At 40.2% G+C, this 26,912-nt stretch overlaps 1 protein-coding gene across 7 annotated transcripts in view; it reads right to left on the bottom strand.

Moving 5' to 3' along the window:
• CDIN1 (CDAN1 interacting nuclease 1) overlaps positions 1–26,912 on the bottom strand; it is a 235,312-nt gene that overhangs the window by 86,879 nt on the left and 121,521 nt on the right. For 5 of the 7 annotated variants that reach the window (XR_009739083.1, XM_061430698.1, XM_061430699.1 and 2 more), the window contains 2 exons: positions 23,974–24,039; positions 23,276–23,381 (listed from right to left, as the gene is read on the bottom strand). Coding sequence is in view for 6 of the 7 variants with exons in the window: in XM_061430698.1 (XP_061286682.1) it covers positions 23,276–23,381; positions 23,974–24,039 (172 nt within the window). In the remaining variant the exon portion in view is untranslated. Of the gene's footprint in view, positions 1–12,588; positions 18,281–23,275; positions 23,382–23,973; positions 24,040–26,912 lie in introns of those variants that run through there. The other 2 variants (XM_061430701.1, XM_061430702.1) reach the window with 2 other exon arrangements.

Genomic DNA, 26,912 nt, shown 5'->3' with positions numbered 1-26,912 from the left:
ATCAATTCTGGTGATTCTAGCATTCATCACCATTTTGGATGAGAGAGCCCCAAAATAAGTATGGCATTAAAAAAACAAAGATATTTAGAGCTGGGGCTATTGATAGCACTTCCTCCCATTCCACTGATGAAGAGCTATCATCAGGTCTGGCTAATAGAAATCCAATTTACAAGGCTCTGTTCATTTGAGTGCCTTTTAAGATGCACAGGATTAGTAACCCTTCAGACGTGCAACAAATGCCTGCTCTGTCAGGGCAGAACTATTTTAATGCTGGTTACTGGGAAGTCATCCCCGCAAGGTCACCTTGAAGAAGTGCAGGTAGTGGTTGGGGAGGAAGCCTACTCTGCGAGAGATCTGTTTTCTGCCAATTTTCCTTGCTGCTTTTTAATCCCAGTGAAGCACACTTGTTGATAAACTTTTGATAGTCAGCATGGTGTATGACCAAAGAAAACACAGTATAAAGTTATATGGGGGAAAAGAACTACCTATGCATGCAAAGTATACTTGGGTAGCTTGGGTCATCAGGGGAAATGTTAGGCAGGCAGCTGATACGCAAGCTTCCCTTTTTGGTAGGATCACCTTCCTCCCCAGTTGACGAAAACATTGAAAACACACGGTCTCTTTTTGCACTCACATCCTTTCTGCTTCTTGTAAGGAAAGTGTGTGTGTGTGTGTGCGCACGTGTGCTCAGTCGTGTCGAACTCTTCAGACCCAATGGACTGTAGCCAGCCAGGCTCCTCTGTCCATGGGATTATCCTGGCAAGAATACTGGACTGGGTTGCCATCTCCTTCTCCAGGGGATCTTCCCGACCCAGGGACTGAACGTGTATCCTCTGTGGCTCCTGCACTGGCAGGTAGATTCTTTACCACTGAGCTACCTGGAAAGGCAGTATGGAAAATTTGTGTTACTAGTGTTAAATATGTCACTAGTGTTAGATCAGCAAGGGCATTCTATTTTACACTGCTGGGTTGCATCTGTGTGTTATCAGGGTTTACCTTTCATTAGCTACAGTAACTACTCTATGCCCTGCTTACAATGGGCATGTCCTCCTTTTTAAGTATGTATCTGCTTCTCACAAAAGAAATTAAAGAGTTGGAAGTTTTCAGAGGGCTTAACATTCAATGTATTAAGCGGTATTTATAGAATAACAAACATCTTTCACCTTTTGGCCCTTTTTATGAAAAATTTACTGGATGCCTAATATATTTAATATTCAGTAGCATGTGAGAATAATTTTTATGCAACTCTGATAGTTAGAAAGATAGATAACTCAATTATTAGATCATCTATCAAAATATTCAGATGTATAAGAGGCTACTAAAAAGATTGATGACTGAGAAAGTCCACTGATTCTCTAGCCATCATATTCATGCATTTGGCCAGACAACATTTTTCGCTGCCTTCACAAGCAAGCTTCATTACCCATCACTCCACTGAAAAGAGTTTATTATGAGGCTGCCATCTTGGCAAGACTATTATTTAGATGATAAATGCTGAGGGGGGAAAAAGTGTGTCTACTTTTTTTTTTTTTAAGGAAAAAAGATGAGCTTTTCTGACAACTAAAACAAACAGCATCTACATTTCTAATTAACTTAAATTTGGCAGATACAAATATAGGTCAGTTAAAGCTATGATGTTATCTTCTGTCTGGATTTTACCCTTAATTTGTAAAATGTAAATTAACTAATTAGAAGAAAAACAGCATGATTAGTGACAAAATGCTTCAGCTGGGTCTTTGCTTCCTGACATTTATGATCAACTATAATGAATTATTGCTTTTTAAAGTAATTGATAGAATATATTTTTTCTCACCAAAATGAAAGAAATTTTACTAAGAATTTATAAAAGAATTCCAGGAACTTGGCAAAACAATAGAAGTTCGTGGTGTACTTTCTGAGGAAAACATGTTTGTAAAGTGGTATAATATTAGAAACAATTGGGGTAATTTATGCCTGGGTACCTAGGGGTAAATTTAAAGAAAGACGTGTGTAGACATTAAGTCACTAATAAATCTAGTAAAAAGATTGTCAGGACTTAACCCTTTCCCTGTCATTTCAAACAGATTTGCTGTGTGTTCAAAGCAATTTGTGAGAAGTGTGTGTTCATGTGCACACGTGCATGCACATATGTGCATGTCCCCACATGTTGGGTGTGGGGGTTATAAGGTTTCACGGAGAATGGTTAGAAAACAGAAAAGATTTTCACCACTTGAGTCTCAGCAGGAAAATCTGTCATTGAGAAGTAAAATTAACCTATGTAACATTTATGCAAAAAGAGGTTTTCAACTATTCTTATGTAGACAGAGACTACAATGAGAAGTACATCTGCAAGGGCAGATATATGTGTCAAAAAAAAATTACATAAAATCCTGAAAGGTAAGGTCTGGGATGGTGGCCACCTTTTGGCACAGGGGAGCCTGTGTGACCAGATCCTGGGCAGGCAGACCAGGATCAGGGCTGTCAGCTCTCAGAACACACAAACTTCTTAGAGGTCTAACCTGAATGAGGCAATTGCAGTTGAAGCCTGGTGGTAATCTAGGTGGGAGCCTTAAGTGCTCTGTCGGTACTGGGGTTTGGTTTCCAGTGACATGACAACTTTTGGAAGCATGGAGAAAACAGAAAGGGAAACAAATCCAATAAAGATGCATGAGGCTCGGGGTGCTAACTGGAAACTTCAAAGATTATGTAAGATAGGTAATAGTTTGAAACAAGTTAGTACTTCAAAATTTCCATCTTAATTTTAGGTATGCCACTAAAATATTTAACTTGGATGGAAGTATTTTAATTTGGCAGACAATTATCAGATTTGGAAACAATATCACTGAAATACTTGAATACTCTTTTCCAATATTATGACAAATACATAAAACTTTTCACATTTTGCAAAGTGCATTCTAAATGCTTGGAGAATATTATTCCACTTTATATTTACTAGTTGTGGAGACAGCAAGAAAATCTTTCTGAATAGCTGCTCCCGATTAAGAGGTACTTTAGCCTACTACTTTTATATTTCATTAATGGTATAAATTCATTATGGTAAATATTTCTTATTTCCATCCTCACATCACCATGATATTGCATTAAGAGATAAAATGGGTAACTAAGCAAAGCTCCTTTTCACAGTATATAATCCTAACACAGAACACATTTACACATGACAGAAAACTCTTCTGACAGCTCTCTGGTTTTAACCTAACCCTTCAACCTCTTAACATACGATGTACTTCTGAGGCAAGCACTTCGAAAGCTACCTAAGATTTACCTGTATGTACATGAAAACATCTGCACTTTAGAGGTAATCTTCAAACATGTGAACTCTAATAAACTGGTTTCTATCACAACGATGAAGACTGCAAAACATATCATAGCACAGAGACCTCTTCATTTGTTTAGTTTCGGTCTCTCAAGCATTAATAATCTCCATTCACATTTATCATTTTGAAAAACAAATTCATTTGAATTACTAGCATGAATAGGTCCAAGTAAAGTTTTCAGCTTGATGGTAACTGGAAAAAACAAAGCTCAAGACATTTAAAAAGCAATCACTTATCTTCATTTAAAATTTGTTATATTTCTGCAGGGAAGGCAGCATTTCATGTTTGAAGAACAAGTTTATCTATGGAGGAGGAGAAAGGTGAAGAAAGCAATGCAATGAGTGTCAGGTACTCTGTCCAGACCTGAGTTCTCCAGTACTGCAGGAAGGTTGGATCCTTTCAGCATTGTATTGGTGTGTCAAAATATGTCAACAAACCATCACACCGCAGGAAGAAGAATGACCTTTCAGTTCTTCACGTTTGGGCTGCCTGTGGAGCTTTGGACGTGGGGTATGCATGAATGGTTTTCCTAGCTGCTTGACAAATGCAACTCCCAAGGTTTCTTTCAAGCATGATTGTTAAAAGCCCTAGGTTCTTACAATTTGGTACAACTTTCTCAACCCATATGACTCTTGACAGAAACTGATGTTAACTATCAATACTGCAAATAATCAGATTCAATGCAACTAGACAAATTATTTTAGAAATGTTTCAATGTAAGAGATGAATGTTGAGAGTTATAAATTTAGAAAAAACTTTATTCACTGTAAAAATAATACTTAATCAATTCTCTAAGCTTTATTATGAAAAGTGAAAGTGTTAGTTACTCAGTAGTGTATGACTCTTTGCGACCCCATGGAGTCCACCAGGCTCCTCTCTCCATAGAATTCTTCATGCCAGAATACTAGAGTGGGTTGCCATTTCCTTCTCCAGGGAATCTTCATGACCCCGTCCCACAAACCAGTTCCCTTTGGAAACTTCTAAGCATCACAATTGCAGTAATCACTAACCTAAGTTATTTTCTATTCTCAGTTCCTTAAGAGCATCATTGTTCTCCCCAATACCAATACCAAAACCTCAAAGTTATCACTGTTTCACACTGCCCAAAACAACATCATTTAATCAACTTGTCAGATTCTTTCTTATCTCTGTAAGTCTATATAGTCTCTTTCCATTTCCACCACCATCATTATAGTTCAGGAATTAATGGGTTATTCCAACACAAATGACTGGAATAGCAGTTGTGTTCCAGTTTCCAACTTCTTGCTTCTGTCTACCCCGACCATTGCTATGAGAATATCTAGCCTGAAGTTCAAGCCTGACCATGCCACTCGTCTATTCAAAAATCTCCCCTGGTTTTCCAGGTATATTACTTTGACCTGCGCACTCAACCTCTCTATGCCTCAACTTTCTCATATGAAATGAGCATAAAAACCCAGTATTGATCTCATAGGACTGTTATGTGGATCAAAAAGGATAATACATAGCAGTGCTTAAACCAGATTCTAGAATATAGTTAGTGCTCAGTGTTAGCTATTTTTGTGATTTATGTACATGTTGTTTCCCTACTTGTTGTTGTTCAGTCGCTAAGTTGTGTCCAACTCTTTGTGACCCCATGAACTGCAGCAATCCAGGCTTCCCTGTCCTTCACTATCTCCTGGAGCTTGCTCAAACTCATATCCATTGAGTTGGTGATGTAATCCAACCATCTCATCCTCTGTCACCTGCTTCTCTTCCTGCCCTCTTTCCCAGCATCAGGGTCTTTACCAGTGAGTCAGCTCTTTGCATCAGATGGCCTAAGTATTGGAGCTTTGGTTTCAGCATCAGTCTTTCCAGTGAATATTCAGGGTTGATTTCCCTTAGGATGGACTGGTTTGATCTCCTTGCTGTCCAAGGGACTCTCAAGAGTCTTCTCCAGCACCACAATTTGAAAGCACCAATTCTTTGGCTCTCAGCTTTCTTTATGGTTCAATCCTCACATCTGTATATGACTACTGGATTGAATTAAATTCCTTGAAAGCAAAGTTAGGTGTTGCTTATCTTTGTACCCTCTGAAATATATAATATATAAATATATGTATAAATATATAATATAGTGCCTCTATATAGAAGGAGCTCAGTATCTGTGCTGCTCAGTATCTACTATCTGTGTTACTACCTAGGGACCTACAATGTGTTGAATTAGAAACATGTAGTGGTAAAAATATGTATTTCATATTAAACAATGAAAACCAATTGGGGCTGATCAAGTATTTCGCTCTAGTGTTGAGCTCAATATGATTTCATACACCTGACCTGTGCACACAACCAATGACTTCATTTTCACCACTTCCATAATCAATATACAGTGCTCTGAAAGTATTCCAGCCAAAACTATCAAGGACAACTGTGACAAGCTCATATTTACAAAAATAGATGATCTTTGAATTAAAAAATCCTCTGTTCTAAATAAAAAAATTTTGTATGAATTTAGAATTTATGATCACTTAAAATGCGTTATCAGCAATACTGTTAAGACTGAATTTAAAATGGAGAGGTGGTGATGATAGCAAAGTTGCCAGATACAGAAGTGAAGGAAATGAAAAAAAGGAAAACAGAAGGAGAAGCAGGAAGGGGTTAACAAGATACCTTGTTGGTAGAATTTTTAAGAGAAAATAAGGGTGAACAAAACACTGTAGTGTTGGAGAAGACTCTTGAGAGTCCCTTGGACTGAAAGGAGATCCAACCAGTCCATCCTAAAGGAGATCAGTCCTGGGTGTTCACTGGAAGGACTGATGTTGCACTTGAAACTCCAATACTTTGGCCATCTGATGCGAAGAGTTGACTCACTGGAAAAGACTGATGCTGGGGAAGATTGAAGGCAGGAAGAGAAGGGGATGACAGAGGATGAGATGGTTGGATGGCATCACCGACTCAATGGACATGGGTTTGGGTGGACTCCGGGAGTTGATGATGGACAGGGAGGCCTAGCGTGCTATGGTTCATGGGGTCTCAAAGAGTCAGACACAACTGAGTGACTGAACTGAACTGAACTGAAAATACAGGAAGCATCTCAATGTAAGTGATTCAGTAAGAGAAGGGAGTAAACCCAATAAAGTAGAATTCACACAAATCATAAAGGTATACTAAGAATGTAAAGGAGAGGACAAGAAAAAGAAAAAAAAAAAGAATAAAGTGACATGTTAATAGATAACAGAATTCGTATAGAAGACTTAATTTTCATAAGAACATGACTTCCAGGGTCAATTAGAAATTAGAGGAAAAGGATGCTTACCATGGCCATTATGTACGCATATATATTTCTGTATTATGAGAAGAAGAGTCTGAGACATGAAAATTATATTCATGGCTCATTTTCCATGTTGCACATGTGTGAGAAGAGAATGAGCAACAGCAATGCAGCCTTATCACATGTACAGTTCACCCATCCCAGGGGCTGGATGACAGAAGGTGGTCAAAAATGGAAAAACGCTGTTCCTTACATATAGAGGGAGAGAAAAGAAAGAGGACAGGCATAACTTCTGTGAACAGGACTCTATCTCATCAAAAGATGGCTAGCTCTATTTCAGTCAAAGAGGCAGCAGACACCCTTAGTGGGTGCTATCAAAAGATGACCAAAGAAAGCGGCTTTCTAACAACCATAAGCTTATTATCCAATCTTTGGCCTTAATGATACAAAAAACCTTCTCTTTTGTTGGGCAAAAAGTAGTGACTGAAAATTCCATTCGAACTCTCAGAAGGCTAGGCAAAAGACAGAGAATATATAGATGACTGAGAAACAGATACCAAAAGAAAGAAATTTTAAGGTTTCCACAGCACTCGCTCAAAAATTATTCTATTCATGTTGTTGTTTTAATTGCTAAGTAGGGTCTGACTCTTTTGTGAACCATGGACTGTAGCCCACCAGGCTCCATCTGTCCATGGGGTTTCCCAGGCAAAAATCTCGGGGTGGGTCATGATTTCCTTCTCTAGGGGATCTTCCTGACCCAGAGAATCAAACCCACGTCTCCTGCAGGTGGTTTCTTGACCACTGAGCCACCAGGGAAGCCCATTCTATTCATAGTTAATGCTTAAGAAGATTTGCTTAGGATGATAATGAAGTCTAAAATAGCATCAGTAAGATTACAAGGTTAATGTTAAACAAGACAAACTGGTTTACAGTGTGTTAAATTCTGTTAAAAATCATAATTGAAAAGACATGTACTTGGAGCCATGATGAGGTAACAGGGACTACATTTATCTTCCTGCTGGAAATACCTAAAAAACAAACAAACAAAATAGCTAACAATAGACATCAACCAGTGACGGGCAGTCACCCCTGAATGATGGGCAAGGAAAGAGGCAAGCACTTTGATTTCCCAACTTGCTGCCTGGAGAACGTTTCCGTGCTACAATGTTGGGAGGAAGAACCTCGGTGAAGTCCAGGAGTCTCTTTCAGAGCTGAGAAGAAGAAACTGGGAAAATGGGAAGACCAGGCAATTAAAATTTGTCATAAAAGAAGTATCAATAATTTTAAAAGGATTCAAGTTTGTTTCTGACTTTAATGAAATTAAATTAATAACCAATAACAGAAAGACATGTGAACAAGTTCCAAATATTTGGAAACAAAACAGAGCATTCTTTTAAATAGACTGTGAGTCAAAGAAGAAATAAAAATAAAGTATTTGGAAAACAAAATGGAGAAAGAAAAAAAAAGGAAAATATTTGGAACCAAATAAAAATACAACATATAACATTTTCTGCAATACAGCTAAAGCAGTACTTTGAGGCGATTTTAGCACTAAATTGCCTTTACTGGTAAAAGAGAATGATTTCAAATAAATAACCTCAGGCTCCATCTTAGAAAACTAGAAACAAAAAAGAGCAAATAGAAGCTAAAATAGGGAACAGTAACAATCAGATTAAAAATCAATGAAAAAGACAAAAGAAAACCAACAGGAAAAAGTCAGTAAAACAAAATATTCATTTTTTCAGAAGGCCAATAAAATTGATAAAGCTCTAGGCAGATAGATCTGGAAAAGTAGACAAAATTATCAACATCAGGAATGAATAAGGTGACACCACTCCAGATTCTACAGCTATTAAAAGAATATGGGAGCATTCTCAGCAAGTTTATACTAATATATTCTGCAACTTAAATAAAATGAATAAACTCTTTAAAAGGCACAAAGTACCAAAGTTCACTCAAGAAAAAAATAGATAACCTGAATCCCTATATCAATCAATTTTAGTCAGTTTAAAATCTTCCCACAAAAAATATCCCCAGATCATTTGACTGGGAGTAGTCATGTATGGATATGAGAGTTGGATTATGAAGAAAGCTGAGTGTTGAAGAATTGATGCTTTTGAACTGTGGTGTTAGAGAAGACTCTTGAGAGTCCCTTGAATTGCAAGGAGATCCAACCAGTCCATCCTAAAGGAGATCAGTCCTGGGTGTTCATTGGAAGGACTGATGTTGAAGCTGAAACTCCAATACTTTGGCCACCTCATGCGAAGAGCTGACTCATTGGAAAAGACTCGGATGCTGGGAGGGATTGGGGGCAGGAGGAGAAGGGGACAACAGAGGATGAGATGTCTGGATGGCATCACCGACTCGATGGACACGAGTTTGAGTAAACTCCAGGAGATGGTGATGGACAGGGAGGCCTGGCGTGGTGCAGTCCATGGAGTCACAGAGTCGGACATGACTGAGCGACTGCCCTGAACTGAACCCAATAGTTAATGAAGAAATAACAATTCTACACAAACTTTTCCAGAAAATCAAGAAAGGACTACTTCCCAACTCATACTATAAGGCTACCATAGTGCCAAAACCAGGCAAAGAGTTTAGAAGAAAGAGTAAATCACTGACAAATCTCTCTCATGAAAGCAGATGTAAAATTTCTTAATGAATTTTTAGCAAATCAAATATCATCAGTTTATCATCAGTTCAGTTGCTCAGTTGCATCTAACTCTGTGATCCCATGGACTGGAAACACCAGGCCTCCCTGTCCATCACCAGCTCCCAGAGCTTGCTCAAACTCATGTCCATCGAGTTGGTGATGCCATCCAACCATCTCATCTTCTGTTGTCCCCTTCTCCTCCTACCTTCAGTCTTCAATCTCAGCATCAGGGTCTTTTCCAATGAGTCAGTTCTTCACATCAGGTGGCCAAAGTATTGGAGTTTCAGCTTCAACATCAGTCCTTCCAATGAATATTCAGGACTGATTTCCTTTAGGATGGACTGGTTGGATCTCCTTGCAGTCCAAGGGACTCTCAAGAGTCTTCTCCAGCACCACAGTTCAAAAGCATAAATTCTTCAGCACTCAGCTTTCTTTATGGCCTACTCTCACATCCATACATGACTGCTGAAAAAAACCATAGCTTTGACTAGACAGACCTTTGTTGGCAAAGTAATATCTCTGCTTTTTAATATGCTATCTAGGTTGGTCATAGCTTTTCTTCAAAGGAGCAAGTGCCCTTTTAATTTCAAGGCTGCAGTAACCATCTGCAGTGATTTTGGAACCCATAAAAATAGTTTCTCACCGTTTTCACTGTTTCCCCATCTATTTGCCATGAAGTAATGGGATTGGATGCCATGATCTTAGTTTTCTGAATGTTGGTTTTAAGCCAGCTTTTCATTCTCCTCTTTCACTTTCAATAAGAGACTCTTCAGTTCCTCTTTACTTTCTGCCATAAGGGTGGTGTCATCTGCATGTCTGAGGTTATTGATATTTCTCCTGGCAATCTTGATTCCAGCTTGTGTTTCATCCAGCCCGGCATTTCTCATGATGTACTCTGCATATAAGTTAAATAAGCAGGGTGACAATATACAGCCTTAATGTACTCCTTTCCCAATCTGGAACAGGTCTGTTGTTTCATGTCTGGTTCTAACTGTCACTTCTTGACCTGCACACAGATTTCTCAGGAGGCAGGTCAGGTAGTCTGGTATTCCCATCTCTTTAAGAATTTTCCAGTTTGCTGTGATCCACACAGTCAAAAGCTTTAGTGTAGTCAACAAAGGAGAAGTAGATGTTTTTCTGGAACTCTCTTGCTTTTTCGATGATCCAATGGATGTTGGCAATTTGATCTCTGGTTCCTCTGCCCTTTCTAAAACCAGCTTGAACATCTAGAAGTTCACGGTTCACATACTGTTGAAGCCTGGCTTGGAGAATTCTGAGCATTACTTTGCTAGCCTATGAGATGAATGCAATTGTGCAGTAGTTTGAGGATTCTTTGGCATTGCCCTTCTTTGGGACTGGAATGAAAGCTGACCTTTTCCAGTCCTGTGGCCACTGCTGAGTTTTCCAAATTTGCTGATATATTGAGTGCAGCACTTTCACAGCATCATCTTTTAGAATTTCAAAAAGCTCAGCTGGAATTCCATCACTTCCACTAGCTTTGTTCATAGTGATGCTTCCTAAGGCCCACTTGACTTCACATTCCAGGATGTCTGGCTCTAAGTGAGTGATCACACCATCGTGCTTATCTGGTCATGAAGACATTTTGCTGGGATTGAAGATTGAAGGCAGGAGGAGAAGGGGACAACAGAGGGTGAGATGGTTGGATGGCATCACCGACTCAATGGACATGAGTTTGAGCAAGCTCTGGGAGCTGGTGATGGACAGGGAGGCCTGGTGTGCTGCAGTCCTTTCAGTCACAAAGAGTCGGACATGAGTGAGTGACTGAACTGAACCACATATCAAACCTTTTCTTAATATCTTCTGCTTCTGTTAGGTCCATACCATTTCTGTCCTTTATTGTGCCCATCTTTGCATGAAACATTCCCTTGGTATCTTTGATTTTCTTGAAGAGATCTCTAGTCTTTCCCATTCTATTGTTTTCCTCTATTACTTTGCATTGATCATTGAGGAAGGCTTTATCTCTCTTTGCTATTCTTTGGAATTCTGCATTCAGATGGGGATATCTTTACTTTTTCTTCTTTGCCTTTAGCTTCTCTTCTTTTCTCAGTTATTTGTAAGGCCTCCTCAGACAACCATTTTGCCTTTTTGCATTTCCTTTTCTTGGGGATGGTCTTGATCACTGTCTCCTGTAAAATGTCACGAACCTCCATCCATAGTTCTTTAGGTACTGTCTATCAGATCGAATCCCTTGAATCCGTTTGTCACTTTCACTCTATAATTGTAAAGGATTTGATTTGGGTCATATCTCTTGAATGGTCTAGTGGTTTTTCCTACTGTCTTCAATTTAAGTCTGAATTTGGCAATAAGCAGTTCATGATTTGAGCCATGGTTAGCTCCTGGTCTTGTTTTTGCTGACTGTATGCTGCTGCTGCTGCTAAGTCGCTTCAGTTATGTCTGACTCTGTGCGACCCCATAGATGGCAGCCCACCGGGCTCCCCTCGTCCCTGGGATTCTCCAGGCAGGAACACTGGAGTGGGTTGCCATTTCCTTCTCCCACGCATGAAAGTGAAAAGTGAAAGTGAAGTCGCTCAGTCGTGTCCAACTCTTAGCAACCCCATGGACTTCAGCCTACCGGGCTCCTCTGTCCATGGGGTTTTCCAGGCAAGAGTCCTGGAGTAGGGTGCCATCACCTTCTCCTTGCTGACTGTATAGAGCTTCTCCATCTTTGGCTGCAAAGAATTTAATCAGTTTGATTTAGATGTCTACCACCTGGTGATGTCCATCTGTAGGGTCATCTCTTGTGTTGTTGGTAGAGAGTGTTTGCTATGACCAGTGCTTTCTCTTGGCAAAACTCTGTTAGCCTTTGCCCTGCTTCATTTTGTACTCCAAGGCCAAACTTGCCTGTTACTCCAGGTATCTTCTGATTTCCTACTTTTGCAATCTGGTCCCCTATGATGAAAAGAACATCTGTTTGGGGTGTTAATTCTAGAAGGTCTTGTAGGTCTTCATATAACTGTTCAACTTCAGCTTCTTCGGTATTAGTGGTTGGGGCATAGACTTGGATTACTGTGATATTGAATGGTTTGCCTTGGAAACGAACCGAGATCATTCTGTCGTTCTTGAGATTGCACCCATGTACTGCATATTGGACTCTTTTGTTGACGATGAGGGCTACTCCATTTCTTCTAAGGGGTTCTTGCCCACAGTAGTAGATATAATGGTCATCTGAATTAAATTCACCCATTCCAGTCCATTTTAGTTCACTGATTCCTAAAATATCAATGTTCACTCTTGCCATCTCCTGTTTGACCACTTCTAATTTGCCTTGATTCATGGACCTAACATTCCAGGTTCCTATGCAATATTGCTCTTTTCAGCATCAGACTTTACTTCCATCACCAATCACATCCACAGCTGGACATTGTTTTCACTTTGGCTCCATCTCTTCATTCTTTCTGAGTTATTTCTCTACTCTACTCCAGTTGCATATTGGGCATCTTGACCTGGGGAGTTCATCTTTCAGTGTCATATTTTTTTTGCCTTTTCATACTGTTCATGGGGTTCTCAAGGCAAGAATACTGAAGTGGTTTGCCATTCCCTTCTCCAGCGGACCACGTTTTGTCAGAACTCTCCACCATGACCTGTCCGTCTTGGGTGGCCCTACACGGCATGGCTCATAGTTTCACTGAGTTAGACAGGACCGTGGTCCATGTGATCAGTTCCGTTAGTTTTCTGAGATTGTGGTTTTCATTGTCTGCTCTCTGATGAATGAAGATAAGAGGCTTATGTAAGTTTCCTGAAGGGAGAGACTAAACTGGGTCTTGTTCTGATGGGCGGGGCCAGGCTCAGTAAATCTTTAATCAAATTTTCTGTTGAAGGGCTGGGCTGTTTTCCCTCCCTATTGTTTGGACTCCTGGACACTCACAGACAAGTCTGGCTCCATCTCCCACTCACCTCCAAAGTCAAATTCCCTGGGGGTTCTCAGTCCCTTTGCTGGATCCCCAGGTTGGGAAATCTGTTGCGTGTCCTGGAACTTTCTTCACAGTGCAAGAATTTCTTTGGTATAATTGTTCTGCAATTTGTGGGTCATCTGCTCGGTATCTCTGTGGAGGGGCTAATGGTGACCTCTTCCAAGAGGGCTTATGCCACAGGCTGGGTAACCCAGGCCTGCTGCAGCCAGAGCCCCTGTCCCTGGGGCAAGTCACTGCTGACCCATGCCTCCGCAGGAGACATTCAAACACTCGAAGGCAAGCCTGGCTCAGTCTCTGTGGGGCCTCTGGGTCCTGGTGCGCACAAGGTCTTGTTTGAGCCCTCTGAGCATTTCTGGCAGGTCTGGGGTTTGATCCTAAATGTGACTTCACTCCTCCTACCGTCTTGTAGGGGCTTCTCCTTTGGCCTTGGACGTGGGGTATCACTATTCTGACAAGATGGCAGAGTAGAAGAACGTGCGCTCATCTTCTCCTGAGAGAACTTTTGATTTGTCGTAATCCTTCGGAAACATACGTGACTCATATTAACTCTATCATAATAGTTTAGCAGGAAGAGTCATCCTTTCTACAATTCTTAAGTCCCTGGATTTGGAAAACTGGTCAACCAACCAAAAAGAAAAAATCTTGCATATATCTGAAGACAACAATCAGACATCTTTCTGAGGAACTGCAATTCATTCATATTTCTTTATAAGTCTATTTTTTCCCTTTAATTCTTTAACTCATACCAGTTTCCTCAACCACCATCTCCTTACTGCAAATATCACTTCAGCAGCCTAAGACAACATTTCTAGTGTTCATTCAGCTTTGTATTTAAAGTCAACACTGAAAACAATTAACAATGGCAGAAAACATGAATTCCCTCATGGGGAAAGTTCTTACTATTCACATTCCAAATGCAAAAAAAAAAGGTATGTTATGAAAACTCAAAGTACTATATACACAGAAGACACTTCCTTCACTTTAAAAAAAATATTTCAAGGTTACTCCAGCTAATACAATGTCAAGTATTGTTTGGAGCAAGGAGACATCAGTATCTCACAACCAGCTCCACTCTAAGAAATGGAAAAGCAAATTATTATATTTTACCTTTAGAGAGGCCTTCTGCAGTACATTTGCTAATTATTAGTCAATCTGTCTCTTGTTGCTGCTGAGGACTGCTTGCTAGTATACAGCAGCGGTGCTTTCTGAGGCTGCTGTAATTGAAGGTTTCCAAAAGCATCTATAACTGAGGCTCATTCTCCAACTTGAGACAGATGTGTTGTTAACAAGACTGAAATAACTGGAAATCTGTGATTTGGCTAATTGCAGGCTTCCTGGAAGTATCTTCATTAAAAAAAAAAAAAAAAAACACTTTGGCCATCCTCTGAAAAATACCTTCCTTGAGTCTAACTGCTGGGCAGCCCCATTCTAAATGCCTCACCTCTCAGGTTAGCACAGACCAGAGAAAGCAATCAGTAAACCATTGAGTAGATAACCAATCTTTAAAAAAATACTTAGAGGTAAGAACTAAAGTCAAATCAATTCTTGTGGCAGAGGTATTAGCTTAGCATTGCCTCTAGGAGAGTAGACTTTTTGGAGCCAAAGGTTCAAAAATCCCACAGATGGAACTCAGCTCTTCATCTTTTCAGGTAGACATAAATATGATCAAGACTTCATTTCCTCTGGTGCTCATCTCCCCTCATATCCTAATACCAGCAAAGAAATGACTTTGGAAGACAAATATACTTGCTTACTTTGATACTTTCCTTTAGACCCAGTCAAGAGGGGTCCATAGCCTAGACCCAAACTTTAGAGGATTCTGCTCTGGCCTCCTCTGGTTGAACCCCAGCCCAGGGCTTCCCTGGTGGTTCAGATGGTAAAGAATCTGCCTGCAATATGTGATACCCAATTTTGGGTTGGGAAGATCCCTGGAGAAGGGAATGGCTACCCACTGCAGTATTCTTGCCTAGAGAGTTCCCTGGACAGAGGAGCCTGGCAGGCTACAGTCCATGCGGTCACAAAGAGTAGGACACAACTAAGGGACTAACACATACACACGCACACACACACACACACACACACACACACAAACACACATAAGGTGTGAAGAGTCTGTGGAGCAAAGGGAACATCTTCACCTGATGTCTCTCCCCGCCAATACCTTTCTAGGCCACACTCTTTGTTACCAGGGACCCCAGAACTTCCTGATTGAAGAGCTCTGAGATCACTCCTGGAGCCTGCCTTTTTGATAAGAGGGCAGACCACCAGAGTGTGCACCTCTGGCCTGAGAGATGACCAAGAGCAGAAGTTTGTGGAAAGGTACATGGAACTTGGATGTGCAGGCTGGGCTGTGCTTGAAACTTCCCAGGTGTAGGATGGAGCCTAAGTGTTAGTGGTAGCTTCTCAGTCATGTCTGACTCTTTGCAACCCTATGGACTGTAGCCCGCCAGGCTCCTCTGTCTATGGAATTCTTCAGGCAAGAATACTGGAGTGGGTAGCTGTTCCCTTCTCCAAGGGATCTTCTCGATCCAGGAATTGAACCCAGGCTTCCTGCATAGAACTCAGATGCTTTACCATCTAAGCCATCAGGGAAATCCCAGGATGGAGACAAAAGTGATAAGAAAAGGGAGATGGGCTATGCAGTGGGGCCACTTCTGTCTACACTGCCACCTGCAGCATGGTCTCCAAGGAGTCTAGGAGTTCTTAATGCAAATCAGAATTTCCAGATCTTCATGCAGGATAAAGTCTCAGATGTGCAGATGACACCACCCTTATGGCAGAAAGTGAAGAGGAACTAAAAAGCCTCTTGATGAAAGTGAAAGAGGAGAGTGAAAAAGTTGGCTTAAAGCTCAACATTCAGAAGACGAAGATCATGGCATCTGGTCCCATCACTTCATGGCAAATAGATGGGGAAACAGTGGAAACAGTGTCAGACTTTTATTTTTGGGGCTCCAAAATCACTGCAGATGGTGATTGCAGCCACGAAATTAAAAGACGCTTACTCCTTGGAAGGAAAATTATGACCAACCTAGACAGTATATAGAAAAGCAGAGACATTACTTTGCCAACAAAGGTCCGTCTAGTCAAAGCTCTGGTTTTTCCAGTAGTCATGTATGGATGTGAGTTGGACTGTGAAGAAAGCTGAGCACCAAAGAATTGATGCTTCTGAACTGTGGTGTTGGAGAAGACTCTTGACAGTCCCTTAGACTGCAAGGAGATCCAACCAGTCCATTCTGAAGGAGATCAGCCCTGGGATTTCTTTGGAAGGACTGATGCTAAAGCTGAAACTCCAGTACTTTGGCCACCTCATGCGAAGAGTTGACTCATTGGAAAAGACTCTGATGCTGGGAGGGATTGGGGGCAGGAGGAGAAGGGGACGACAGAGGATGAGATGGCTGGATGGCATCGCCGACTCGATGGATGTGAGTCTGAGTGAACTCCGGGAGTTGGTGATGGACAGGGAGGCCTGGTGTGCTGCAATTCATGGGGTCTCAAAGAGTCGGACACAACTGAGCGACTGAACTGAACTGAACTTGAAACATAACCCTAAATATTTGGGCACATTGTACATAGGTCTCTATTCTTATGTTCATAAGTCTCTATTCCTACTCTTGGATTTTTAAGGCATTTCATGTCAAATCTCAAATGAGATACCTACCTTGCTGAAGTTTTGTGAAAGCAAGTAATCAATCTAAGATTAAAAGCATGTGCCTAAAAAACTTCATAGTATTTACCATGTAGTTATTGGTTATTTTCTATTTTAAAACTGTATATAAGTAAACATGCTATAGTTCATGGTAAACATTTGCAAAAGTCTATACATCTGGAAAGCCTATAAAAGTTTTCTAGAAAACTGAAGCATTTTCCTCCCCATACTTAGAGTGGCATTCTTAAAGAAAAAATTTGGCCCTGTTGTGTTTTTATTTTTTCTTTCTTGCCGTGCCATGCAGCAAGAAAGATCTTAGTTCCCTGACCAGGGATTAAACCCATGCTTCTTGCAGTGGAGCTCCAAACACTGGATCATGAGGGAAGTCCTCCTTTTGCGTTTTAATGTCACAATGTCTAACACAATTCTTACTGGTTGATTCAAAATGTTGTTGTCTGTTATGCATCAGAAAATTCATTCATATACTCATTTGTTCAATAAATATCTATGACCACCTACTGGCAGCTATGTGCCAGGCATCCCACCGGCTTCTGGACATTTGACAATGGATAAAACAGATAAGACCGAACTCAATATATTAACTGGAGGAGGGTGATAAGTAAACAAGCAATTACAATATTTGACAAATGCTATGAAATTATTAGGCAAACACAGGAGGGGCACTGAACCCAATCTTGAACTACAGGAAGGTTTCCCAACGACATGTCAGTCAGGCTGAGTGCTGAAGTGAGCCAAGTAGGAGTTTATCTAGCAGAAAAGGAAATTAAAATATCTGCTGAGAAGATTTCTACATTCCATCAGACCATGATACTCTGGAGAAAGAGACAGAGGAGAGTACATCTGTTGATTGCCAAGCAATGTGAAAGTGATTTGTATGTATTAAACAATTGATCTTCACAACAGTATGTGAAGAAGGTATTATTAACCCCATTATATTGAGGAAGAAAAACAAAGGCTCAGGGAGGTTAAGCAAGCTGTTTCCAGGAATGGATCCAGAGAGTGGCAAGGCCTGGCTTCAAACCCAAGAACGGATAGATTTCTCCCATTACATCAAGGATCGTTGAATTGGAAAATCATGTTCAAACAAAACTTTGCCTTATTCTTCCCAGTCAGTAAGCTTAGATCTTCTTTGAGAGAAGTAGAGAGGTATTAGCTACCAAGTGCACTTTGGTTTTAAAAAGACTCCACTGATGGCAGTGTGTCAGAATGTGCCCAGAATGGCCGGGGACTGGGCTGAGCTTACAAATGAGATTTCTGTGTTCCTGACTCGGTGCTGTTGGGCATGGTTCCTGTGCCGTATGGTTGCATGTGGCTCTTCGTAATTTAGGTTCATCAGTGTTTTCATCCAAACTGACCCATTTTATCTTCAACCACTCAAGTGAGCCTAGGGTGTCTGCTTCTGCTTCTTTGAAAGGCCACAAGTTAGAACCCATGTGTATTCTGGCCTCAGACTATAGAGTTAGTTTCTTCTTTATCTGTCATCATCTGAAAATGAAAATGCTATTAGTAATGTAGGTCAAATTGTCAAAGAACCCACCTCTTGACTAGAATAGTAGGATGAGAGGGCATATTTTTTTTGTTGTCAACTGCATAAATTTGTATATATATGTAGTCTGAAATATTCTGATATACATATATATACATACACACACATATATATACACACACACTGATATATGTAAATATACATGTATTTTCTATGCAACTGTATACATAGCCCTATATAATTTGGGGCTCTATTATGGCCCAAATGCTGCTTCTCAGAGGCAGTCTTTAAACCCCACAGAAGTGGGGACTGTAGAGTTCTAAGGAGCTCGTTAATCAAGGTTCATACCCGGGATGAGGGCCTACTTGCCGGAAAGGCAGGTCAAGTTCTATACTTAATCTGATTTTAGAGAAGGTGCCTATTGCAAAATTTAAATTTTGTTTGAAGTGAATTAAGATAGAAAAAATTCTTGAAGTTTTGATTATAAAAGAATGAGCTGCACACATGTAGTAATTAGAAACAGCAACACAAAAGGTAAAGCTCTTTCAAACCAAGTAAACTTGTGTTTAAATGTTTCTAACTACAGTCTTACTCATTCCCTCAGATAAGGGTAAATTTTATGAAGAAAAAAGTAAAGCTGATTGAGGAGAGAAATGACTGAGGGGGACGCCATCTAGACTGGGTGGCTGGGGAAGGTCCCCTTGAAGAAGGAAATTTGAGCAGACAGCTGAATGGCATCGTAAAGGGCAAGCTATGTGGAGAGCCAAGTGAAGACAGTTCCAAGCCGAAGGATTAGCCAGAGTGAGGGTCTTGAAGTAGAAACAAGCAGCGTAGATTCAAGAAAGATGGAGAAAGCTGCCAAGGAAGTTTAAGAAACAGAGAGAACTCTAGGTGAAGGGAGAGCACAGGTGTGGCCAGGACTGAGGTGAGAGGCAGTTCATACAGGGCTCTGAATGTCATGGTAGAGAGTTTGGATTGTATTTTTTTTTTAATTTTTTATTGTAAATATTTGCTTCACAGTATTGTATTGGTTTCTGCCATACACCAACATGAATCAGTCACAGGTGTACATGTGTCCCTCCCTCTTGAACCTCCCTCCTCATCTCCCTCTAGGATATCAGTTGCATTTTAAATGTGGTGGGAAGCCACTGAAGAGTGTTAAGCAGGGAAGTGACACAATCTGATTCATATTTTCCGAGAGTCACTCTGCCTAGGGTATGAAACTCTGACTGCAGGCGTACAAGTGCTGACGTAAGAAGACCAGTTTTGGAAACTGTGGTAATAGTCCGAGAGAAGATGACAGACAGTGAGGCAACAGCAGGCATGGTGGGGACACACGGCGAGATCTGTGGTGAAGGCAGGGCTGAATGGACCTGCCGGTGAATTGCTGATGATACTTGGGGTTTTGGGCTTGAGTATTGGGGGAGATTGCGATGGCACTCATTGAGAGGCTAATAAGCTTGAGGAGAAAAGTCAGGAGTTTAATTTTGGATATGTAAAGTCTGAGATATTTATTAGGTATCCAGGAGGCGATACTGAGCAGACAGATGGCTAGACAAACAAATGTGTACTAGGGGGAAAGTCTTAGGGCTGGGGATAAAAGTTAGAGATAGCAGCACGAGATGAAATTGAAAGCCACTGTCTCTGGTGAGATCTCCAGGGAACACCCAGGAACTATGCAGACAGAAGAGGGAGGAGGGTGAGCGCTGAGTTCCAGGGCCTTCAAGCCTAGAGCTGGGAAGAGGGCGAAGAACCAGAAAAGGAGAAAGAATACACAAGGTGGAAGTCAGGGAAAAAAATCTCAGAAGAATGTCTCTTGGAAGCTAAAAATGAACAAAAAAAAGCTTTAACAAAGAGGGAGGGTGTGGTCAACTTTGTCAGGAGTTGCTTATAGGGTGAGTAAGAATATCAATTTACATAAAAAGAAAACTCAGAGAAATATTACACTAAACTTCAGGGCTCTGCAGTTATTTACATAGAAAAATAGGCTTAGACAAGATTACGATTTTTCAAACATTAACTGAACAGTCTTATCATAGGATCCAATGCTAAAAATAGGGTGACAATTCTGATAATCATTTCGTGATGTATGTATGTCAAATTATTATGCTATATATACACCTTAAATTTACACAGGGCTGTATGGCAATTATATCTCAAGAAAACTGGAAGAAAATCTAAGAACAGTGTGACATTAGATAACAGTTTTATGTTGACTAGAGGCTTATTCGGAGAAGGCAATGGCACCCCACTCTAGTACTCTTGCCTGGAAAATCCATGGACGGAGGAGCCTGGTAGGCTGCAGTCCATGGGGTCGCTAAGAGTTGGACACGACTGAGCGACTTCACTTTCACTTTTTACTTTCATGCATTGGAGAAGGAAATGGCAACCCACTCCAGTGTTCTTGCCTGGAGAATCCCAGGGGCGGCAGAGCCTGGTGGGCTGCCGTCTACGGGGTCACACAGAGTCGGACACAACTGAAGCGACTTAGCAGCAGCAGCAGCAGCAGAGGCTTATTACACAAATAAAGCCATTAGCCCAAACTGCAACCAATACCCTCTTGAAAGGTTACCTACAGATGGGAGAGACAATTTCTTCCAACTCTGAGGAATTTTAGCAACTGCTGTTGAGGTGTGTTGAGGTGAAAATATGAAAAAATGTAGGATTCCTAAACTTTGGTCAATGGGCTAAGTTTTTCTTCAGTCAAAACGCCCCATCACTGACAAGTCTTACTTACAAGTAAACGCCTCTATGTTCCACATTGAATGTCAGTATGACCTGCTTTTCTTGGCCTCTCTGCAGACATGTGGTGAACCAGTGACTTCTGTGTAGAGCATTTCCCTCTTGAATAATCTGGCTTCCCCTTACCACATAACGCATACATTCAAAGAAAGTGTTTAAGAAACACAAGCCAACAGTAGTAATTGTAGCAAAGGTAGTAACCATATAAATAAAACATCATTAAAATTTAAAAAGCAGCATGCAACAAAATAATCCAAAATTTTGTCCAAATCAAACTATTAAATCATCCACTGCTCTGAACCCTCTCCAGCCATGTGAATAATCCATAGTTTATCATACAGGTGATTTGATTATTTTAATCAGCCTCTAAAATGGTGAGGGCTGAGCACAGAGTAGACAACAGCTGAGTTGTTTTAGAATGAAGACATGCCTTTAGAATTTTTAAGTAAGCTTCACTATTTTGGATTCAAATTCTAATTGTTTCTCATAAAAGGCTTGACCAGTACCAAAGTGGGAAGACAGTCTTGATGCAAAATGATTCAGTTTAGCAGTTAAAAAAAAAAAAAATCCTTTAGCAACCTAAACTTAAACAATTTGATTTTCTTGTCATTGCTTTCCCTATACTATCAAAAATGATGCTTTCTTTACTATTTCCAACTCATCATAAAATTGCTAAAAATCTGAAATTCAATTTACCACATTACTGCTAATTTGAATAATGGCTGAATAAAAGACAGGAAACGCTGAAGCAGCATTGATTTCTAAAACATTTTGCACTTTCCTCCTCCATCCCTGTAAAGTAAAGCTCGGATGCCACGCACAATTACACAAGAAAATCAAGAAAGCCATTACGTTCAGCATTTTGTCATGATCATTGTTACCATGGCAAAAAGTGGGCTTAGTTTAGCACATCTGCTACAGGCGAGGCCCACTGGCCTTTTGTAAAGCTGGGTAACAATATAATGCCAAATTCTGGAGACTGTCACTGTTTTCTTCCAGGGTAATACTACTGCCCATAGATATTACTGTCTCCTTCCTTAGTGACCCAAACCAATGCCATCCTACCGTCGGATTCTTAAAGTTGTTCAGTACCAAGGAACACAGTTAATTTAGGAAGGTTACCCTTTGACCCACCTTCTGGTCTAATGAAAGCTTATGCTGTGCTATGCTAAGTCACTTCAGTCGTGTCTGACTCTGTGCGACCCCATAGACGGCAGCCCACCAGGCTCCCCTGTCCCTGGGATTCTCCAGGCAAGAACACTGGAGTGGGTTGCCATTTCCTTCTCCAATGCATGAAGGTGAAAAGTGAAAGTGAAGTCGCTCAGTCGTGTCCAACTTTTAGCGACCCCATGGACTGCAGCCTACCAGGCTCCTCCATCCATGGGAGTTTTCAGGCAAGAGTACTGGGGTGGGGTGCCATTGCCTTCTCCGTATGAAAGCTTAGGACTCCAATAATAGCAAATGCCAAAGTTTCAACAGTTGTATTGTAAACATCAATAGAGCTGTACTAAAAATTGCATGGATTTAGAAGTGACCAAGACAATGCATGATAACTAGCTGTAGGCATATTATTTCCTTATTTGTAAAATGGGAATAAAATCCCATTATCCCAAATAATCTTGTGAATAAAATCCCATTATCCCCAAATCACACTTTCTTGTGAGTATTAACTGAGATAATCTGCAGGCCCAGACACATGAGGGGGTACTCAGTAATATAGCATCCTCCCCCTTCCTCCAACACCATCTTTTTCTTGACCACTGAGATTCCCATGCCTTTAGAAATGTTGGTTAAGTTGGCAGGTAAATGCTTTTCTATCATTAGAAGGTTAATTCGTTTTGACTTTCATATCGTTTGGATACTTTCCTCAGAGAGCTGAGGATAAAATACTTTTTTAAGATCTGATAGAAGGCATAACTTTCACATCAAGAGGATGAAAGTCAGTGTCAATAATATTATATCACATTCTATTATTCATATTTTAAGTGACACCAATATTATCACTGTAAAATGGAAAATGGAGTATATAATAATTTTGACCTCATGCACAGATTTTTTTTGTTTTAAAAAGTGAAGTAACATTATGAATGCAGAGAAGTTGAAATTATCTGAAATGAATACATTAATCAAGTCTGCGTATTTACTAGAAACAAAGGCTACTAGCATTTTTACCATCTAAACAAAATATTTTTTTTCTAATGAAATTTCAGCAGAGTATCGTTTATCTTAAGAGAAAAATAATGGGGCCTTACCTATTCCAGTAGCTCCAGAACTGGTCATGCAGGTAGGCATGGTGGCTACATTCATCACCAAATGAGGCTTTGCTTTCAATCCAGTGAATTATGTGCCCTTCTACAGCTAAGGAACAAAGCATTACGAATACAGAGCAAAGGGAAGGGGAGATGGAAAATTCTGACTCTGCCTGGGTCTCTCCATGCTTCACATTAATGAAGAGAGGCTTAACCCTCACTCCATGTAGGGATGTAATTATAAAACAACACATCGTACCTGTTTGTGACAAGGAATGTTTATGCTACAGTCACATCCCTTTTATTTTTCTCATTTACAAAAGTCTCCCTCCTATTCTGAGACTGCCTGTATAAACTGACAATACAAAAGCAAACCAAAGTGATCCTGGCTTTCCCACAGAACTCTGTTTTAAAAATGAATATACACAGAAATGACTTGAAAATGGTAACCAAAATGTCTTTTGAAGACATGCTTATTTCTTAAACATAGGTAAAAGTTTTTAAAGCTTAGGTTTCTTCTGAACCTATTATTTTCTGCCAATTAAAAATCTTTTGCAATTATTTCACACATTTGAATACAAAATTATCAAGCTAATACAGATTCTTTGGGAACATTTGTTAATATTAACAAAAATTTTAAAAGCTATGGGAAAAAACACATCGCTTTATAAACAAATGCAGAGTAGAGTCTAAGGACTTACCAACTGGTACTTGTAAAATAAAGTCTGGCGTTTTGTCATAACCTCTTGCACGAAGCTGATCTTCATCTACAGGAAGAACAAATACTATTACTTATCACAGTATGCCATTAACAAGACAGCAATATAATTGCTTTTCTTTCTTAAAAATGTGTAAAAATTACTGATGCAGTCACACATATCATTCTTATGTATGCAGTGCTGTGTCAGAATAAATGAACTTTCTTCACAAACCTGAAGTAGAGATATAAAAATGTCTCTTTGTCCCTTCTGCATTTTTATATCTTTATTATAGACATCATTAATTCAAGCTGTCATATGCTACCTTTCTTATAATTGAAAATATACTCAAAATAATGAAATATACTTACTGATTAAAAGAAAAGGTTTCCACCATCATGAATATTGCTAATGTTATCAAGCCCATACTGACAATTTACAGTAAGGCATAAGCACTTTGGCTTTTACAATTATAAAACAAATGCTTTCATTAAAGCAATTAAGAAAGTTTAGTTTCAATTAGTGAAACTATTTCTACACACAAGAACATAAGAGAGAGACAAGGGACAATGAGATCCCCACAGAGAATTAATTACCCTGCTTAATACCTTTGGTCTGCTATTGTTTCTGGCATTTACCAGAGTTTTACAACTAACAATATGTAATTCTAAAAAGCAAACAGGCTTTGAGATTTTTTTTCTAAGTCTGTTCGATTTCTTGATCTTCTGTAAATATCAATGAGCCATTCAGGAGGAAAGGAGGCAGGAAAACAGAGAGCTTGTCAAAGTTGGAAAAAACTAGCTAGATGCTTGGTTTAAAAAAAAAAGAAAAATCCTCCAATATTTTCTAAAAGCTGTCCTTGACTTCTAACGGCATTACAATGTGATTCTGAATGAGCAGTTCTCTGTTAGATTTTGGAGTGACCTGGTCATTCAATTCCAGACATGGCTTTCTGTCTTCACCCAACCTCAACTAATGGCCCAACCAAGTAACAAGGAAGGCTGTGTGGTCTCTTAACATCTACTGGGCTGTTGACATTGTCATGCATCCCATTCGCCTTCCTGCATCACCTTTGATTAAAATTAATGACCCATTCCCAGTGTTGGGTAGCTTATTTCCAATTCATTTGTCAGGCCAAGACAGTGGTTTCATGGCCAACGTTCAGAAATTCTGTTTTAGAACACTCTTGTGTACATCCTGAAAGGTCAGCATTTTAAACATAAATAACCTTTTAATGATAAGATACACTTAAACTAGATATTTAATTACATTTGGTTAAAGTTGGTATCCTTTACTGAAATTCTGAAGGACTGATGCTAGAATTCAAAACAATCTCCTCTGCTTGAAAGATAAAAAAATAACAACATAACTGTTGAGATAAGGAAATAAAGTAATCTTACTTTAAAAACAAGAGAATGTGGAAAACTGGACTATAAATGAACAAGACTGAAAAAATTTCTCTCCTCTCAATGCATTCTGGCTACAAGAATGTTTAATGCAAAAGGCATTTATTAAATCAGCCCAAGTGCCTTGAGCTGATGCTTCAGGTAGCTGATGAACAGTTTTAAAAGCTGTGAAAGTAAAAGTCGCTCAGTCGTATCCGACTCTTTGCGACGCCATGGACTATACAGTCCATGGAATTCTCTAGGTCAGAATGCTGGTACAGTAGGTAGCCTATCCCTTCTGCTTGGGATCTTCCCAACCCAGAAATCAAACTGGGGTCTCCCGCATTGCAGGTGGATTCTTTACCAAGCTCAGCAATCCGCCTGCAATGCAGGAGACCTGGGTTTGATCCCTGGGTTGGGAAGATCTCTGGGAGAAGGGAAAGGCTTCCCACTCCAGCATTCGGGCCTGGAGAATTCCACGGGCTGTAAAGTCCATGGTGTGGCAAAGAGTCGGATATGACTGAGTGACTTTAAAAGCTGGGTTGACATTAAAGATACACTGGTCTGTTTAAAATTACCCATATTTGAGTCTTCTAACTGGCCTTTGGAAGAATTTGAGCTTGCTGAGATACTCCCAAAAGAAGAACTTCTTTGGTTTCTGGTGGTTGCAAAATTGGAAGCAGAGTTCCCTAGGGGCATAGGAACTGGAACATAAGGAGTTGCCATCTTCTTTTGGCTTTTGTAACAAACTTGCACACTTCTGAGTCCGAACAATTAGAGAACAAGTAATAAGCAATGCATTATTTTCTTCTTAGGAATTCACTCTCTCAGCCCGCTCCGGCGCGCTGCCCTGGGAGGGATAACTCCAACCCTGCCTCACCACAGCTTCTGAAAGAGATGGGAATACCAGACCACCTGATCTGCCTCTTGAGAAATTTGTATGCAGGTCAGGAAGCAACATTTAGAACTGGACATGAAACAACAGACTGGTTCCAAATAGGAAAAGGAGTTCGTCAAGGCTGTATATTGTCACCCTGTTTATTTAACTTCTATGTAGAGTACATCATGAGAAACGCTGGACTGGAAGAAACACAAGCTGGAATCAAGATTGCCGGGAGAAATATCGGTAACCTCAGATATGCAGATGATACCACCCTTATGGCAGAAAGTGAAGAGGAACTCAAAAGCCTCTTGATGAAAGTGAAAGTGGAGAGTGAAAAAGTTGGCTTAAAGCTCAACATTCAGAAAATGAAGATCATGGCATCCGGTCCCATCACTTCATGGGAAATAGATGGGGAAACAGTGGAAACAGTGTCAGACTTTATTTTTGGGGGCTCCAAAATCACTGCAGATGGTGACTGCAGCCATGAAATTAAAACACACTTACTCCTTGGAAGGAAAGTTATGACCAACCTAGATAGCATATTCAAAAGCAGAGACATTACTTTGCCAACAAAGGTTTGTCTAGTCAAGGCTATGGTTTTTCCTGTGGTCATGTATGGATGTGAGAGTTGGACTGTGAAGAAGGCTGAGCGCCGAAGAATTGATGCTTTTGAA

Source organism: Bos javanicus, chromosome 10, assembly GCF_032452875.1.
Source record: "Bos javanicus breed banteng chromosome 10, ARS-OSU_banteng_1.0, whole genome shotgun sequence".
Taxonomy (NCBI): domain Eukaryota; kingdom Metazoa; phylum Chordata; class Mammalia; order Artiodactyla; family Bovidae; genus Bos; species Bos javanicus.
Note: the sequence above shows the minus strand (reverse complement) of the source record. Positions and strands in the feature narration are given on the sequence as shown.